The 18,854-nt window shown below is 36.2% G+C and overlaps 1 protein-coding gene across 2 annotated transcripts in view; it reads left to right on the top strand.

Moving 5' to 3' along the window:
* The window catches only part of KCNJ3 (potassium inwardly rectifying channel subfamily J member 3), a 182,347-nt gene that overhangs the window by 10,352 nt on the left and 153,141 nt on the right, over nucleotides 1-18,854 (top strand). Inside the window, exon 2 of one of the 2 annotated variants that reach the window (XM_066279199.1) lies at nucleotides 1,831-2,047. The exons of the other annotated variant lie outside the window; for it this stretch is intronic. Coding sequence (XP_066135296.1) covers nucleotides 1,831-2,047 — 217 coding nt within the window. The remainder of the gene's footprint in view (nucleotides 1-1,830; nucleotides 2,048-18,854) is intronic. 2 annotated transcript variants of the gene reach the window in all.

The raw sequence follows: 18,854 nt of genomic DNA, 5'->3' as shown, positions 1-18,854 counted from the left end.
CCAATGTCTGTTCATTAATTATAAACATCAGAATACCACCTTGTGTTTATATAGCACCTGTTTCTTAGTAGGTGAGAAAACAATATGGGTTTGTTTTGATTATGGCTTTTAATCAATACTTGTTACATAATGGTGTAGTTGGAAAGATGCTAGTCTCATCCATATTTTATGGATTTGAGGATAGGTTTAGAAACATGGGTGACTTATACTGGCTAGAAATACCAAATTTTCTCTAACATTGGTTGGTAGAGCTGTTGTGTTTATTTTTACACCATCAGGTTTTCAGGGGATTTTTCTTTCTTATCAGTAATCTTTTCTTTGTCTTTCTTTCTTTCTTTCTTTTAAATTAACCCCTCACAAGATAGAGAAGAAAAACCATCTCAATATTTTCACTGGATTTTTTTCTACACAAATAACATCCCTAAGTATCATTTGTTACAAAGAAACTTCTATAATTAACTATTTGTGCTGTTGAGACTCTTTGTAGCAATTTCTGCCTTAACAACCCTCACCCATTTGAAAATTGTTCTGTCATGGAGGAATCCTGCTAGGCCACGTTTCTCAGTGTTTTCACACTCACTCCATGGAAAAAGCCAGTGTATTTCTTGAAATTTTGAGAGTAAAGATGATGCCTTCAAACTACCACTTCATTGGACAGACCTGTTACAGATTCTGGTTTTATTATTTATTTATATATTTATTTTTATTGAATTAGCTTTGCAAGGAGCCTGTTAAAATATATTGAGTGTTTCCAAGTCCCATTTGAGAAACAGCAAGCCCTCCCCTTTCCAAATAAATTTTTCGGTCAGCAACTTTTTAAAAACAGCCTTTATTTTATTAGCATCATTATATCAATTAAACTTTAATATTTGGTTACACTTGATCCTTATAAGTAGTAGATATAAAAAATGAAGTGAAAATGATTAGCAAAAAAACAGGTTTATTTTCATGGTTTGCTTATTTTAATAGTTATATTTAACTTTCTGTCAGAGTTTACTATGCAAGCATTTTATTCAGTTAAATTTACAGGGATTTATGCTGATAGTGAATGCCACAACTCTATGAAAGTTTTAGTAAAATCATAAGTTTATCCAATTTAGATTATTAAATTACATTTTGATTTAAAAGCTTCCATTTAGCCTAATTTTGCACTATATTTTAGAATTTATAAAATAAAAGAATGAACAACTTTAATGCAGTTTATTATTAGGAGTTTGAAAGCCATTAGCTAACAGCTTTTGCCTTTTATTTTTACAGTGAGCTACTGTGTACATAATGTAATTTAATATGATAACATATTTCCTCTTCTAGTTTATGTCTATTTTCAATTTTTCAAAAGTCTTGGAAAATAAGTTATTAAATCTTGCTTTGTACTAATGAAACAAATCTCTTTTAAAATTATGATCAAATTTTTTTAGCTTTAACAAACTCCATAAGAATTGCCTGCTTATTTGCCTGGTGAGAAAAGAACATGGCACGCAGTGAGTTATCATTCAGTGATATATGTCAAGCAGTAGCTAGCACATGTACATTCAATTGCACAGTTTGTGCTAACAGCCATTGTTGGACCAGGCATTTCTCCAAAGCTCATGAGTTAGGGAATGGTAATTATAGTAAGCTGTATATTATAAATAATGCATGGATGTTCCTCATGAGCTATGTGGGATTTCGGCCCATTTGCCAGAACATAGCTGCATAATGATTTGTTTGGAGTTTGTTGCAGATGATTGATAGTGCAGAGTGTTGGCAATGATGTAAATTACTGTTGGGCTGCCTTGAAAATTTCAGTACAAGTGGTGATTTCTTCTCTTTTTCTGTGTGCTTGTCTAGTCTCGGCAGACACCTGAGGGTGAGTTCCTCCCCCTTGATCAACTTGAACTGGATGTAGGTTTTAGTACAGGGGCAGATCAACTTTTTCTTGTTTCCCCCCTCACGATTTGCCACGTGATCGATGCCAAAAGCCCCTTTTATGACCTATCTCAGCGAAGCATGCAAAGTGAACAGTTCGAGATTGTCGTCATCCTAGAAGGCATTGTGGAAACAACTGGTGAGTAAAAACAGATATGCCATCAAGTTTTTATTTTATTCAGTAATGACATTATATTATATGCACAATACTTGTCATGAATTGGGTTTTATTTCACAGTAATGAAAAGTAATGACTTGCCTCTAATTTCTTCATGATATTAAATTAATACTACTTTTAATATGAATATTTACTGAGGTGATGATTGCAAATGTAATATTGACTCAGGAATACTCACTGCGAAAAAAAAAGAAATCAACTGAAATAACTTCATATGCTTATGATATTCTGTTTTTATTACATTCTTGGATTGTTGAAGATCATATTTTTTTAAAAAAGATTTAAGGTTAAAACAGATTCAGTGTAATTAGTGAGCAGCTTGAACTTAGCATGCACATTCTTGCCTTGGGGATGGTGATTCAGGGTGTCAGTGATGGACTCTGATATGCTACTGTGTGCAACCTCAGTGGAAAATTTCCCCGTGTGCGTGTGCACGTGTGTGTGTGTGTGCGCTAAAGCATCATTTTAATTTCAAAGTGGGTCAGTAGATTTCCCCAGCTGAACCTTGACCAAAATATCTTTAAAGGATTTTTTTTTCTTGCTTTGGTATAAGCTACATGCTGCAAGTCATTCTCTAAGAATCAATGTAACATTGGTATGCTCCAAATATAATCTGCTACTCTCTGAAGACAGTAAAGTTGTCAAAAGAAAGAAACAATAAATCAGAGTATTTATTAGGACCTAAGCATTGCTCAGTTGGTTTGTAACTTGATAAGTGTCTGAGATGAATAATATAATATCAACATAATTGTATGTATAAATGTGTCTGTGTGTGTTTATGTGTCAACTGAGTTTTACCCTTCTTACTAGTAATGAGAAATCAGGCTTATTTTAGCTCTCAATTTTTTAACCAATATTATTTTAATCTTAAAATATTAATTATTATATATAATCTATAGTGCTATTGAAAGTAACACTGGCTGTAACATGAAAAACATTCAAGCTTCATACCAAGATGGAGACTTTTCTTAATCAAATATCTCTCATCTTAATCAAATATCTCTCATCCAAAGAGCAGGGGAAAGAAGCTATTGTAATTTTTTCATGTGTGTGACATAACACTTATTAGAAATTCGAACAAGTTAATATCTATAAGGTTCTTTTCTTTCTCTTTAGAGTAAAAAGCATAAAATAATGACCTTAAAACTGATTATTATATTCCAGCATTTTATTATAGTAATTACTTCAGTCTATAAGGAATTTTTAAGACAAGTAAGTAAACATTTAACTCATCAATTTATATCTGAAATTTGATTTCTATAGACTTTTAAGGTTTAAGTCCCATATTTCGTTTTGTAATTTAAAATTTAAAACCATAGTGCATTTCTAAAATTCCATATTAAAAAGACTACAATCAATTTACAAAGGCTTTTTAGGTAAAAAAAAAAATTACATTTAAATTTTAATTTTTAGTTACCTTATTTATTGAAGTAATAATATATTGTTAGAACTTAAACAACAGATTTACAATTTTTATTGGTTTATTTCTTATAGAATATGATACTGTTTTTGACACACTTGCATCTGACTTACCAATTTTTATTATTCTAGTCACTGATGTGAAGTTTCTGTTTCACTTGACAGCCTTAGAAGTCTTTCATTTAGTTCCATCCATCAATCTATCTATTCATTCATTTTCCTGTTGTCTGTCTAGTTTGTGTTTATTTCTTAAGAATGAAAATATTTCCCTACAAAATCACAGTGCAATTTTAAAAAATCAGAGAATTTAACAATGATACACTTACTACCATTAAGCTCTCGGTTCATGTTTAGGAAAAACTAGTTGTCTTAGTAATTTCTATCAGAGCTACCCCCCACTCCAGCTCAGTATACGTTTAAGGATTATGACCATCATTTACTTGGTTGTCTTCTTAGTCTTAAGATGGAAATAGTTCTTCAAACTTGTTTTGTGTTCTTGACCTTGGCATTTACCTGTAATTGTAGAATAATACAGGCCAAATACTTGTAGAATGTTTCTCAAATTGGATTTGTCTGAAGTTTCCTTATTAATTCCTTGGATTTTTTGTTTCTACATGGGCATCTTCAGGAAATATTGAAGCATTTTTTTAAAGTTTACATAGGTATTCCTGATGTAACTTATAGATCTTCATATTTTCAAGGATCATGGCTACTATATATTGTCTTACATAAGGTTATTATAAGTTTTGTAATGTTAAATTATTTTTAAGGGCTGTAGGTTTTATTTTAACATTTCTTTTCACCTTCATTTTAAAACAGCAACCATAAAACAATGAGCTAGCAGGGAATACTTTTCACAGAAAATATGAAATCTTGGAGACAGAATTCCTTATTTAGTTATCGCCTTTTATGAAGAAGAGATTAAAATCTGCTTTTTAACCTCTTAATTTATCCTGTTTTCTAGATCAAATATAGCAAGACAAACAGAAAAACATTGCTCACAAGTTTTAGAAATTATTTCATAGAAAATTTATCTGATATTGTTTTAATTAAAACATACTATTCAAACTGTATAAAATCTGTATTTTCAGACTTCTCTGAACCTAGTAAAAATAGCATAAACATTTTAATGTCTATTTGATTATTTATTATCTTACTGAAATTTATGTAGATTCATTTTTTTTAATAAATTTCTATTAATGGTAATGGGATGACATTAATAAATCAGGGTACATATATTCAAAGAAAACATGTCTAGGTTATTTTGTCATCAAATTATGTTGCAAACCCCTCGCCCAAAGTCAGATTGTCCTCCGTCACCCTCTATCTAGTTCTCTGTGCCCCTCCCCCTCCCCCTAACTCTCTCCCTCCCTCCCTCCCATGTCCTCCCTCACCCCCCACCCTTGGTAACCACCACACTCTTGTCCATGTCTCTTAGTCTCATTTTTATGTTCCACCAATGTATGGAATCATGTAGTTCTTGTTTTTTTCTGATTTGCTTATTTCACTCCTTATAATGTTATCAAGATCCCACTATTTTGCTGTAAATGATCTGATGTCATCATTTCTTATGGCTGAGTAGTATTCCATAGTGTATATGTGCCACATCTTCTTTATCCAGTCTTCTATTGAAGGGCTTTTTGGTTGTTTCCATGTCTTGGCCACTGTGAACAGTGCTGCAATGAACATGGGGCTACATGTGTCTTCACGTATCAATGTTTCTGAGGTTTTGGGGTATATACCCAGTAGAGGGATTGCTGGGTCATAAGGTAGTTCTATTTGCAGTTTTTTGAAGAACCACCATACTTTCCTCCATAATGGTTGTACTATTTTACAGTCCCACCAACAGTGAATGAGGGTTCCTTTTTCTCCACAGCCTCTCCAACATTTGCTATTACCCGTCTTGTTGATAATAGCTAATCTAACAGGAGTGAGGTGGTATCTCATTGTAGTTTTGATTTGCATTTCTCTAATAACTAATGAAGCTGAGCATCTTTTCATATATCTGTTGGCCATTTGTATCTCTTCCTGGGAGAAGTGTCTGTTCATGTCCTCTTCCCATTTTTTTATTGGATTGTTTGTTTGTTTGTTGTTGAGTTTTATGAGTTCTTTGTAAATTTTGGATATTAGGCCCCTATCTGAGCTGTCGTTTGAAAATATCAGTTCCCATATAGTTGGCTGTCTGTTTATTTTGATATCAGTTTCTCTTGCTGAGCAAAAACTTTTAATTCTGATGTAGTCCCATTCATTTATCTTTGCCTTCACTTCGCTTGCCATTGGAGTCAAGTTCATAAAATGTTCTTTAAAACCCAGGTCCATGATTTTAGTACCTATGTCTTCTTCTATGTACTTTATTGTTTCAGGTCTTATATTTAGGTCTTTGATCCATTTTGAATTAATTTTAGTACACGGGGACAGGCTGTAGTGGAGTTTCATTCTTTTGCATGTGGCTTTCCAGTTTTCCCAACACCATTTGTTGAAGAGGCTTTCTTTTCTCCATTGTGTGTTGTTGGCCCCTTTATCAAAGATTATTTGACCATATATATGTGGTTTTATTTCTGGGCTTTCTATTCTGTTCCATTGGTCTGAGTGTCTATTTTTTTGCCAATACCATGCTGTTTTGATTATCGTGGCCCTATAATATAGTTTAAAGTCAGGTATTATAATGCCCCCAGCTTCATTCTTTTTCCTTAGGATTGTTTTGGCTATTCGGGGTTTTTTATAGTTCCATATAAATCTGATGATTTTTTGTTCCATTTCTTTAAAAAATCTCATAGGGATTTTGATGGGAATTGCATTAAATTTGTATATTGCTTTGGGTAATATGGCCATTTTGATTATATTTATTCTTCCTATCCAAGAACAAGGAATATTTTTCCATCTCATTGTATCTTTTTCGATTTCCCTTAACAATGCTTTGTAATTTTCATTATATAGGTCCTTTACGTTCTTTGTTATGTTTATTCCTAGGTATTTTATTTTTTTTTGTTGCAATCGTGAAGGGGATTATTTTTTTGAGTTCGTTTTCTAATATTTCATTGTTGGCATATAGAAAGGCTATGGACTTTTGTATGTTAATTTTGTATCCTGCGACCTTACTGTATTGGTTTATTGTTTCTAATAATCTTTTTGTGGAGTCCTTCGGGTTTTCGATGTATAGGATCATATCATGAGCAAAAAGTGATAGCTTTACTTCTTCTTTTCCGATATGGATGCCTTTTATTTCTTTGTCTTGTCTGATTGCTCTGGCCAGAACTTCTAGCACCACGTTGAATAAGAGTGGAGAGAGTGGACAACCCTGTCTTGTTCCTGATTTAAGGTAGAAAGTCCTCAGTTTTATGCCGTTTAATAGGATGTTGGCTGATGGTTTATCATATATGGCCTTTATCATGTTGAGATATTTTCCTTCTATACCCATTTTGTTGAGAGTCTTAAACATAAAATTGTGTTGTATTTTATCAAAAGCCTTTTCTGCATCTATTGATAAGATCATGTGGTTTTTGTTCTTTGTTTTGTTGATATGGTGTATTACGTTAACCGTTTTGCGTATGTTGAACCATCTTTGAGATTCTGGGATGAATCCCACTTGATCATGATGTATTATTTTTTTAATATGTTGTTGTATTCGGTTTGCCAGTATTTTGTTTAGTATTTTAGCATCTGTATTCATTAGAGATATTGGTCTGTAGTTTTCTTTCTTTGTGCCATCCTTGCCAGGTTTTGGTATGAGGGTTATGTTGGCCTCATAAAATGTGTTTGGAAGTATTGCTTCTTCTTCAATTTTTTGGAAGACTTTGAGTAGAATAGGAACCAAGTCTTCTTTGAATGTTTGATAGAATTCACTAGTATAACCGTCTGGGCCTGGACTTTTATTTTTGGGGAGATTTTTAATAGTTTTTTCTATTTCCTCCCTGCTGATTGGTCTGTTTAGGCTTTCTGCTTCCTCATGACTCAGTCTAGGAAGGTTGTCTTGTTCTAGGAATTTATCCATTTCTTCTAGATTGTTGTATTTGGTGGCATATAATTTTTCATAGTATTCTACAATAATTCTTTGTATATCTATGATGTCTGTGGTGATCTCTCCTCTTTCATTTTGGATTTTATTTATTTGAGTCCTGTGTCTTTTTTCCTTGGTGAGTCTTGCCAAGGGTTTGTCAATTTTGTTGATCTTTTCAAAGAACCAGCTCCTTGTTTTATTGATTTTTTCTATAGTTTTTCTGTTCTCTATTTCATTTATTTCTGCTCTGATTTTTATTATCTCCTTTCTTCGGCTGGTTTTGTATTGTCTTTGTTCTTCTTTTTCTAGTTCCTTAAGGTGTGAAGTTAAGTGGTTTACTTCGGCTCTCTCTTGTTTGTTCATATAGGCCTGAAGTGATATGAACTTTCCTCTTATTACTGCTTTTGCTGCATCCCAGAGATTCTGATATGTCGTATTTTCATTTTCATTTGTCTGTATATATCTTTTGATTTCTGCGCTTATTTCTTCTTTAACCCATTCATTTTTTAGAAGTATGTTGTTTAGTTTCCACATTTTTGTGGGTTTTTCCCCCTCTTTTTTGCAGTTGAATTCTAGTTTCAAGGCTTTATGATCAGAAAATATGCTTGGTACAATTTCAATTTTTCTAAATTTGCTGATATTGTCTTTGTGGCCCAACATATGGTCAATTCTTGAGAATGTTCCATGTACACTAGAGAAAAATGTATACTCTGTCGCTTTGGGATGAAGTGTCCTGTAGATGTCTATCATATCCAGGTGTTCTAGTATTTTGTTTAAGGCCACTATATCTTTATTGATTCTCTGTTTGGATGACCGATCTAGAGCCATCAGCGGTGTATTGAGGTCTCCAAGTATGATTGTATTTTTGTTAGTTTTTGTTTTAAGGTCAATAAGTAGCTGTCTTATATATTTTGGTGCTCCTTGGTTTGGTGCATATATATTAAGGATTGTTATGTCTTCTTGATTCAACTTCCCCTTAATCATTATGAAATGACCATTTTTGTCTCTGAGTACTTTTTCTGTCTTGTAGTCAGCATTATTAGATATGAGTATTGCTACACCTGCTTTTTTTTGGGTGTTGTTTGCTTGGAGTATTGTTTTCCAGCCTTTCACTTTGAATTTGTTTTTATCCTTGTTGCTTAGATGTGTTTCTTGTAGGCAGCATATAGTTGGATTTTCTTTTTTAATCCATTCTGCTACTCTGTGTCTTTTTATTGGTAAGTTTAATCCATTTACATTTAGTGTAATTATTGACACTTGTGGGTTCCCTATTGCCATTTTATAAATTGCTTTCTGTTAGTTTTGTATCTAGTTTGATTCTTCTCTTTTGTTTTTCTATCATTTGTTTTTGTTTCATACTTCTTTCCTCTGTTGCTACCTTTTTTAAGTCAAGTGTTTTTGTGGTGGTTTTTTTAAGGGTGGTTACCATTAAGTAATGAAAAGGGTACCTACCATATTCATTGTAGTACCCTATCTTATAAATATTACTGCACTTCATCATCCTTTGCTACTGTTAATCTCCATCCTCTCCCCCCTTTTTTTCCTTTGTTGTCACAGTTTAAGTTTGGTTTTATTGTGTTCTTGGTGGAGCTGTTACTTGTGGTGTTGTTTTCTTTTGTTCTTTGAATCTGGTTGGAAAACCCCCTTAGTATTTCCTGGAGTGGGGGCTTTCTGTTGATAAATTCTCTCATCTTTTCTGTATTTGTGAATGTTTTTATATCTCCTTCATACTTGAAGGATAGCTTTGATGGGTATAGTATTCTTGGCTGAAAGTTCCTCTCTTTCAGGGCTTTAAATATTGGGGTCCACTCTCTTCTAGCTTGTAGAGTTTCTGCTGAGAAATCTGATGATAATCTAATAGGCCTTCCTTTATATGTTGTACTCTTCTTTTCCCTGGCTGCCTTGAGAATTTTTTCTTTGTCATTGGTTTGTGTCATCTTTATTATGATGTGCCTTGGAGTGGGTTTGTTGGGGTTAAGAAAACTTGGTGTTCTGTTTGCTTCTTGAATTTGAGGCTTTAGTTCCTTCCACAGGCTTGGGAAGTTCTCGTCTATTATTTGTTTGAGTATATTCTCCATTCCATTTTCTTTCTCTTCTCCCTCTGATATACCTATTATTCTTATGTTATTCTTTCTGATGGAGTCAGATAATTCCTGTAGGGCTTTCTCATTTTTTATTATTTTTGAGTCTCTTTCTTCTTCTCTCTGTTGTGCCTCAAGTTGTTTGTCTTCTATTTCACTAATCCTATCTTCAATCTGGGCTGTTCTGTTAGCTAAGCTTGTTACCTCGTTTTTCAGCTCGTGAATTGAGTTTTTCATTTCTGTTTGATTTGTTTTTATAGTTTCAATTTCCTTGGTAATATATTCTTTGTGTTCATTGAGTTGTTTTCTGATCTCCCTATATTGCCTTTCTGTGTTTTCTTGTATATCTCTGAGTATTTTTAAGATTTCTATTTTAAATTCTCTGTCATTTAGCTCCAAGGCTTCCAATATGTTAAGTCTTTTCTCCATAGATTTTTCCACATCTATTTGTGTTACCTCTCTTTCTTTTGTATCCATAATATTTGATTTCCTCTTTCTTATCGGCATCTGAGGGTGGTCTTATTGATAGCACTAATTAGAATTAATAAAGACTAAAAAGAAAAAAAAAAGGGTAAAACACCCCACAAAAAAAAACCAGTAATAATTTATTATTTCCCCCTTTTTTTCTCTCTTCTCTTTCCCTCCTCTCCCCTCCTCAGGGAAATATCGTGCCTATAATGGAGGGCCTGATTTGGGGTGAAGAGTTCAAGGGGCAAAAAAAAGGGAGTAGGGACCTACTAAATGCAAAAAAAAAAAAAAAAAAAGGAAGAAAATCTTAGACAAGCATAAGATGATTTGCTTGTAAGTGATGTTCAACTAAGAGATATAATGAGAGGGATAAGAGGGAATCAGAAAAAAGGACCAAAAAAGAACAATAAAGAAGAAAAAATAAAAATAATAAGTAAAAATCTGTTGTATTAAGTGGAGCGAAGACTAAATACAATGGAGACCTTGGGTTGGGAGGACCCAAAATGCCACAAAAATAAACAAACAAGAGAAAAAAAAATAAAAACAAAAGCAAAAAAGAGAAATAAAGCCTAAAAAAAGCTTTGAGTCCCAAATTAACTAATTTATTCGTGATTGAGGATTATATGGGAGGAAAGTAAAATGAGAAAAGAAAAAACGAATAGAAAGGAAAAAATAAGAAAAAGAGAAAAACGAAGGAAGAAATAAAATAGGAGGAGAAAAAAACAAAATAAAGCAAGACAAAAAAAAACAAAAAAAAAACAAAAGAGGAGAGAGTGAGAGTTAAGTGTTTTGGAGTATAACCTTAAAGGAGGGTGAGGATAAAGAAGAAAAATAAAATGCAACATTCATGGGTAGTGTAGTTCAAGAAAGGGGAAGCATAAGATGGGCAGAGAATAGAAGGACCGAGGTGGAGGAAATAAAGGCAAAAAGATAGAAGAAACAAACAACAACAACAACAACAACAACAAAAAAAATTAGTGGATCAAGTTGTAAAGTGTGTGGGTTTTTCTTGATTTTGAGAGGTTAACTTCTTCCTTTTTCTTTTCTCTCCCTCTTCCTCGTCGGTGACTCTGTACCCTAGGCTCTGCCCCTGTGTCACTCTTAGGTAGGGATTTGCAGTTGATGGGATTCTATGGCAATGTCATATAATTGGCTTTAGTCTTGCTGGAAGTAAAGGCTTGTTGGCGTTTGCAGGGTCCAACGATGAGAGAGTTTGCTTTCCTGGATTCTCTCTCCTAGTCCCCCCTTTCTGAATTAGCAGCCTGGTGATCCAGCTATAAGGCTGCAACTGCTTCTGCCTGGAGAGTAAGAGGCTCAAAGAGCTGGGAAATCCCCACTCTATCCCCACTCAGTGCAAGGCTTTGGAAAAGGCTCTGACAGTCAGGGCCTCCAGTGTAATCAGGCGGGGGTGGGAGTCAATTGTTGTCAAGGTGACTGTTCAGCACCTATCATTTAGTTGGACCTCTCAACCCAGGCTTTCCACACTTTGTAGCCTGTTTTTGCAGGGAAGAAGAGGCACTAGTCTCTGCTTACGACTAGTGTAGTATAGACCTTATTATCTGCCAAGTCCTTCTTGTTAGCGTTTATCCCTGAATATGGAGGCTCTATCAATCAGAAGTTGCCCCCGCCCCTTTAGCGAGAGGCACTAAAAAATATCACGCCTCTTGTCTTGGATCGCTGAACTGAGAGAGATCTTATCAATTAGAACCGAGGGTGCGCAGATTTTATGGGTTAAGCTAATTTCAGTGATTGGGTTGCAGCTGTGCTTCCGAAGGTATTTTAGGCTGCCTGCGCGCGTCCCTCCCCCAACGCTTGATTGTTAGCTTGAATGGCTGGGTGAGGTGCCCCGCCCACGGAGAGAATCTCCCAAGCCTCTCCCGCTCGCCCCGCCGCTGGCGGCTGGACCACACCAGGCACAGGATAATGGAGCCCCCTGGGTGTGCGGGCCAGCAGGGCGCCCTGGGCGCGTGGAATGCCCAAGGCACACACGCGAATGGGGCGCTCCGGGCACCGGTGGCCGGCGACCCCCACTCGCAGTGTGCGGGCCGCTGGGAACGTCAGCGGTGCTCAACCGGACCGGGCGCGGGCGCGGCGGCTTGCGTCAGCCGCTCGCGGCGGCTCGCGGTTCCCAAGTATATGGGCTGACTCACCGCAGGCGCACTCCCTCGCGGCTTGAATGAGCGTCGCTGCTGCGGTAGCTTCCTCCACACCCTCGTCTCTCAGATTCAAGTGATAACAGTCCTTTTGCTTTCAGTTTGTGTGGAACTCCGGAATGCTCCGAGGATAAATTTTTCTGTTTCTAGTTGATAAATTTGTTGTGATTTAGGGGAGAGCTGTCAGACGCGCTTCTCACGGCGCCATTTCCGTGACGTCACTCCCAGATTCATTTTTAAGGATGTTTTCTATCCTTTCATTCTCAATACATTTTACTTTCTCATAATATCTATTGCTTGCCATAAGATCTTTTGGGGTTTTGTTTTTTTTTTTTCAGTAAGACGGGAGGCAGAGACAGACTCCCACATGCGCCCTGACCAGGATCCTCCTGGCAGCCTACTAAGGGGTGATGCTCTGCCTATCTGGGGCCTTGCTCGGTTGCTGAGCAACCGAGCTCCTCTTAATGCCTAAGGTGGAGACTATGGATCCATCCTCAGCACCCAGGCCAACTCTCTCCAATTGAGCCATGGCTGCTGCAGAAGGAGAAAGAGAGAGAGAGAGAGAGAGATAAGAGGGGGAGGGGTGGAGAAGCAGATGTGCACTTCTCTTTTGTGCGCTGACTGGGAATTGAACCTGGGACATCCATACACCAGGCTGATGCACTACCACTGAACCAACCGACCAGGGCCTTCTGGGCTATTTTAAGACAACAATAATACCATTTTTACCCCTTTTGTTTTTTGTAACACAGCCTTGTGAATAAACTTTTACTCAGTGTAACTTTCCATCATATTTAGCATTAAATACAAAGACTTTTTAATCATTTGTTCATTCGTTAGACAAGAACTTGGTTGTTCATCATGTGTACTTGGAAGTATTTGAGATGCTGGCAATATTGTGGTGATCAAGTCAGGCAGAATCCTTTTCTCATGGAAGTTATTGTCTAATTAGAGAAGGCAGACCACAAAACAACAAAAATAAGCAAGTTATTATCAGATAAAAGTATTAAGAATTAAAGACGAAGCAAGACACGGTTGTGGGAAAAGGAGTACATTCCAGCCTACATCAGGTTGATCATTAGACAATCTCTGAGGTGGCATCTAAGCAGAGACCTGTCAAGAAGGAACTCCTGGACCTCTGGAGGGAGAGAGCATGGCAGGTGTGGTGAAAGCTGGTAAAAGGGCCCGAGTTGGGAATCAGCTTGATTGATTTCAGTTTAAGGAAGTGAAAGAAGGCAGAGGTAGCTGGAGCAGAGGAACAATGCACAGAGGAAAGTGAGGGGTCAGGGGGTGGAGGGACCGTCTCTGCACCACCCATGACTGCATTGCACCAACAGGAAGTGTAAAGACTTGATTAGAATGCAAAGCTTGTGTTTATATGAAACTAATAATTTAGTAATCTTAAAATGTATATAACAAAAATAGAAATACAATTTTTTTTGTGTGGAGTTTATTTAAAACTAGTGACTCTGTAAACAGCTGTCAAAGGAAAGGGAGTAGAAGGGACGGGATCAAATTATATATATACACAGAACACAGAGACACAGACAACAGGGTAGCAATAGCCAGAGCGAATGGAGGGATGGATGTATAGAAAGGGGGGGTAAAAGAGGTGAAACAGGGGTGGAAAAGACTTTGCATGGGGCTAGGGGGGCACGACATGGTGTGTAGAAGTATTATATTGAGTAGGACACTTGAAACCATGTCAACACAATAAATTAAAAATAAAAATTTTAAATAAAATAAATGAGTGATCCTAAAGTATTGGAAATGAATAAAACTTTATAAAGTGCTGCCTTGTTTTGTATGGATGGTAATACCTACCTCATTCACACTTCCTCCTAACACACACACACACACACACACACGCACACACAATTGCTCACTTCACAGCAGTCCTCTGACAAGAATCTTATGATCTCATTTAGTTTTTGCTTCTTTCCATTCCTGTAGTCTCAGCAGGACTGGTTAGGGTGGGGAAAGGGGGCTGAGAAACAGAAGCTTTCTAATTTCCTTGAAAATTTCAGTTTTCAGCTCAGGACTTACAATAATTACTTTCCCTTTGTCCTTGGAAATACCCCTCAGTGATCAGACTCATCAATTGTTGCCCTCCTTGCTTCAAAAGAGTTGGGTTTTCACTCCCAACAAAGAATGCCAAGATTTGCCTCTTCATTAATAACCTTTAGCTCTTTGCTCATCCAGCAAATTCCTAAATACAGGGTGCCTCTAACTCTTGCTCTCTGCTTCTTCTCCCAGGAGAGAGAGCACTGCTAGAGGCAAACAGCGTTGCAGATTTGGCTCATTAGAACTGGATGCTTTCAAACTTCAATCTGCTCTCTGCTGCTATTTGGCAGTCTTTTTAATTGTCTTTTCTGTACTCCCAAGCTCCTTCCCCATGGGAGTTATTTCAGTCCTTCTCTCTCTCCATGCCCACAGTCTCAGCTGTCCTATCCCTTCCTTGGCATATCATCTCTCTACCTATTCTAGCAAAAAGAATGTAGCACTTCATTTTTTTAATACATTTTTTTAAAAACTCTCAATCCTTTTTCCATAGTTCTCGTTTTTTTTTCCTGGTGGTGGTGGAGAAAAGTATCTTTATTCTTCTCCAAATCCATGTCTTTTATAGCTAATTATGTTGTGACTCCAGTTCCAGTATTTACTGTAACTGAACTTAAAACCCCATTGACTCCACTTGCTTTCAAACATTTCCAGGTCTTTGTGCATGAAAACAGTTAAAAATCTCATTATTTGTCACTTTATACTCAGGGTTGTTTCTGGGATTCAGACACCACACTGTCCTTCCTCTTTGTATTTTCTAACTGTTTCTTATGCTGCCTTTTTGCCCTCCCTGCTCTTCCTGTCTCAAGCATTGCCTGCATCTCTGCCCTTGCTTCTTTTCCTCAGAATCTAGATGCTTGCTTCCCCCCCCTTTTTTTAAAGGAATTCGCAAATTACTCACAAGTCTACCGTTCCTTTTATCTCCATCTATGGAACCTCCCACCATCTATAATCTTATAGTTATTACTCATTTCCAGGGCATTTTAATTCAGAGTCAGTTTGTCCAAACACCATGCCACCATCTTACTTTCAAATTACATCCCCATTTGGAATGTTTGTCTCTATAAAGATTGCAGTTTTATCCCCAGACTTCTCCTCCCGCCATTTTCTTTTTTATATTCAATTAATCTATACATTCCGCAAATACTTGTTGAACACCAATTACAGTATACACATTATTCTAGACCATAGTGGACATGCTAGTTAACAGAATAAAATTCCAGTCCTTGTGGGTACATATATCTCTTCTTTAATTAAAAATAATTAAATTTATTGGGGTAACATTGGATAATAACATTATCGAATTTTGGGTGTATAAGGTTTTAATTTCACACTTGTACTCTCCAATGAGTGCTCCCCACTTGCCGGCTAGTTTCCTTCAGTTACCGTATATTTGGCCACCTTCTACCCACTTCACCCTCCCTCTACCTTCTTTCCCCTCTGGGCACATATATTCCTTATGTATAAACAGACAACAAAGTGAAGAAGTGCTTCATCTAGACGATGAGAAAGTGAATAACTGCTCTGAAAAAAAGTAAGGCAAGTCAAGAGGGATTGGGAATGTAGGGAGAGCAGGGTAGGCTACAGTCAGAAGGTGATATCTGAACCCAAGCACAACAAGGAAAATGCCTAGAGAAGGACATTCCAGGTACAGGTATCAATAAACCCTCCAAAGGAGCAGGGTTCCTGCCTGTTCCTCTCTTAGTTTGTAATGACTCAATTCACCCTTTCCTCTTTAAGCCCATTTAATGTACAATACTTGTGAATCACAGCAGCTGTCTTAGGAATGGATTTTGTCTTTGGGATGTCTGTTTATATGCAGACTGCGTACCTGTTCGGTCAATTTGCTTACATCACTACTTTCATGATGTACCTGTCCTCAGAAAGCTATAATCACTGCAATATCAAAATGCTTGTATTTCTTCCTGAGAAAATTAGGCTGCTCTTCCTCATGTAATGTTTATACACTGATGCTCATGCTTAACTCCCATGTCTTCAAAAATACCGTTTCCATCACCAAGGATAGTATTCCTTCTCTTCTCTCACATGGCACAATAGCTGCCATATTTGTTTAGTCTTCCCTGAGCACTTTAGTCCATGTTTTTCTTTAAAAACATTTGAAAAAACTGTTTTTACTCCGAAAGGGCTAACAAATACATGCTCAAAATTGGAAAAGATAGATATATGAAAACTGAAACTATCTCTTAGTCTGGGATCTTTACTCACTTCTTTTTTTAATAAAGTATAGTCTTATATTTCATAGTTTTAATTTATGTACTACCTTTACAACTTTACTATTTTATATATATTCTTAGCGCTGGAATTCCTGGGTAAAGTACAAATGACTGTTGGTTTTTAATATATATTTTAGAGTTGATATCTAAAACATTGAGTCGATTTACAATTATATATGAAGGTGCCCATTTTTTCATACCTTTGTTAACAATGAATATTATAATTATTTTTACTTTGGCCATTTTGACATTGTATTTTTAAAATTATTAGTGAGATTGAAATTATTATATCTCGTCTATAGGTTATATTTAATAAATTCTAATTTAATTTGTTTACTTTGCTTACTGTTCTTTTTATGAATAAATTGCTGGTATTAGCACACTATTATGGTATATCATGTCCCTAGTAGAGATATTTGTATACTCTTATCAAAATATTTTGTTTATGTAGATATACATAATAATTTTATCATGCTTAGGTTGTAGGTGCTTTATGATAGCTTCAGATATATTTGATATTTCCAAAATGGATTGAGAACTTTGTTTTAAGGCTGTTTATTTTGTATGCCAGAGGTCTCAGAAAGTGGTAGATTCCAATAAATGCTTATGATCTGTTTGCTGCTATTTTGAATTGATTTTAATAGAGTTGTCCTCTATTTTATAAACTTGCTTCCACAGTCACCAATTGTTTCTTATAGAATATAAATCAATACAGCTTGTTGATTATTTGCATTATATTAGGTGTAAGATGGTAGAGAGATGATTAAGGAAGAAATCTATAGTGCAGAGAGAAAAAAGTTGAGCCAAAATGAGTATTAGCTATATGTACTCAAAAAAGACATATGTCAGGCTACCATGGGGGCCTAAAGTAGTGGTACCTGATGAATTTGTTCTTAAGGAGGTTGAGAAGGCCCTCCTAAAGGATGTAGCAGGAGCTCAGACAGGAAGGTGGAGCAGAAACCCAGCAGGCTAACGGGACCCGGGCATTCTGGCCAGTGAGACAGCACATGAGAATTCATTTTGTTAAAGGAGTCACGTAATTTGGTATTGTCAGAGCATAGGGGAGGTGGAGGGGGACTGGCTGGAGATGAGCCTGACCCTGAGTCATAATTTGTACCTAATTCTTCAAGCAATAAAGCCCTTGGAAGATATTAAGGAGGAGAATGCCATGATTATATTTGCATGATAGAAAGCTACCTCTGGCTGCAGGTGGAGGATGGATTGAGTGGGGCTGAGACCGGAGACAGACCAGTTATTAGACTGTTACCAATAGGCCAGACCAGAGGTAATTGAGTCCTGCATGAAACTATCTGGCTCAGGCAACTATGTGATTCTTGAAAATAATAAAAAAGTCCTTTTGTTTGAAGCTGTTACTTATGATTAAACAGCAATAGAAAAAAGGGCCCTGGGATTCTTCCCACTGAAGTTTATTAAAAGAAGGTTATTTAAAAGAAGCCAGGACACCCAACGTATCAAAAGATAATTGAGAAAAATAAATAAAACAGCATGAACAAGCTATTGACTCTTCTTACTAGTGGAAAATAGTTTGTAATTTTCTAATGAATAAAGCACGGAGTTGTTGCTCAACTTGTGAATCATTGAGATGTGCCTATAATTTTCCTCCATGAATGATTCTACAATATTTGCTTTATTCACTGTAATTACTCTTTACTCTTTAGTGATTGGTCAGGAGGTAGTGACCGACAAACCCCCTGTATTACTGTAAGTGAGGTAGCACTCTCCTGACCATTGGAAATCTTATTCATCCTTCCTTACTGCAGTTCCGGGTCATTAGCCTGTGAGCTCCTCATAATTGGAGCCAGGGCCTAAATCAGGGGCATCTTGTTTATCTCTGGTTTCCTTGTTTTTGCCCAGATCGATGTTACCTGTTAAAATCGCTGCTGTGCTGTCCAGGTAGCTCGGTTAGAGCTTTGTCCTGATATGTAAGGGTGGTGGGTTTGATTTCCGGTCAGGGCACATAGAAGAATGAGCCAATGAATGCTTAAATAAGTGGACCAATGAATAAGTATTTCTCAGTAAATAAATGAAAAGTTAGAAAAAAATAATTACTGCTGTTTTAGAAGACTTTCTACCTTTTCAGATAAAAGTCTATGACACGAGGATATGCATATATCAGAAATCTCGAGGTACTCTCCTCCCAGTAACTTTTATTATTATATATATTATATTTGTCAAATATTTATTGCTTCTTAATTGTGATAATTTTCTCTTTTAGAGATACCTTTCAATAACTTTTTGAGTCAAAATAAAACTAAAATCTTTTGGTGGGGGAAGAAGAGCATTGATCTTTATTTTTAATTTTAGGCAACATTTTAGAAGCAATTCCTAAATAAAATC

This window comes from Saccopteryx bilineata, chromosome 5, assembly GCF_036850765.1.
Source record: "Saccopteryx bilineata isolate mSacBil1 chromosome 5, mSacBil1_pri_phased_curated, whole genome shotgun sequence".
NCBI classification, from domain to species: Eukaryota; Metazoa; Chordata; class Mammalia; order Chiroptera; family Emballonuridae; genus Saccopteryx; species Saccopteryx bilineata.
The sequence above is the reverse complement of the archived record's forward strand: the minus strand, read 5'-3'. Positions and strand labels throughout refer to the sequence as shown.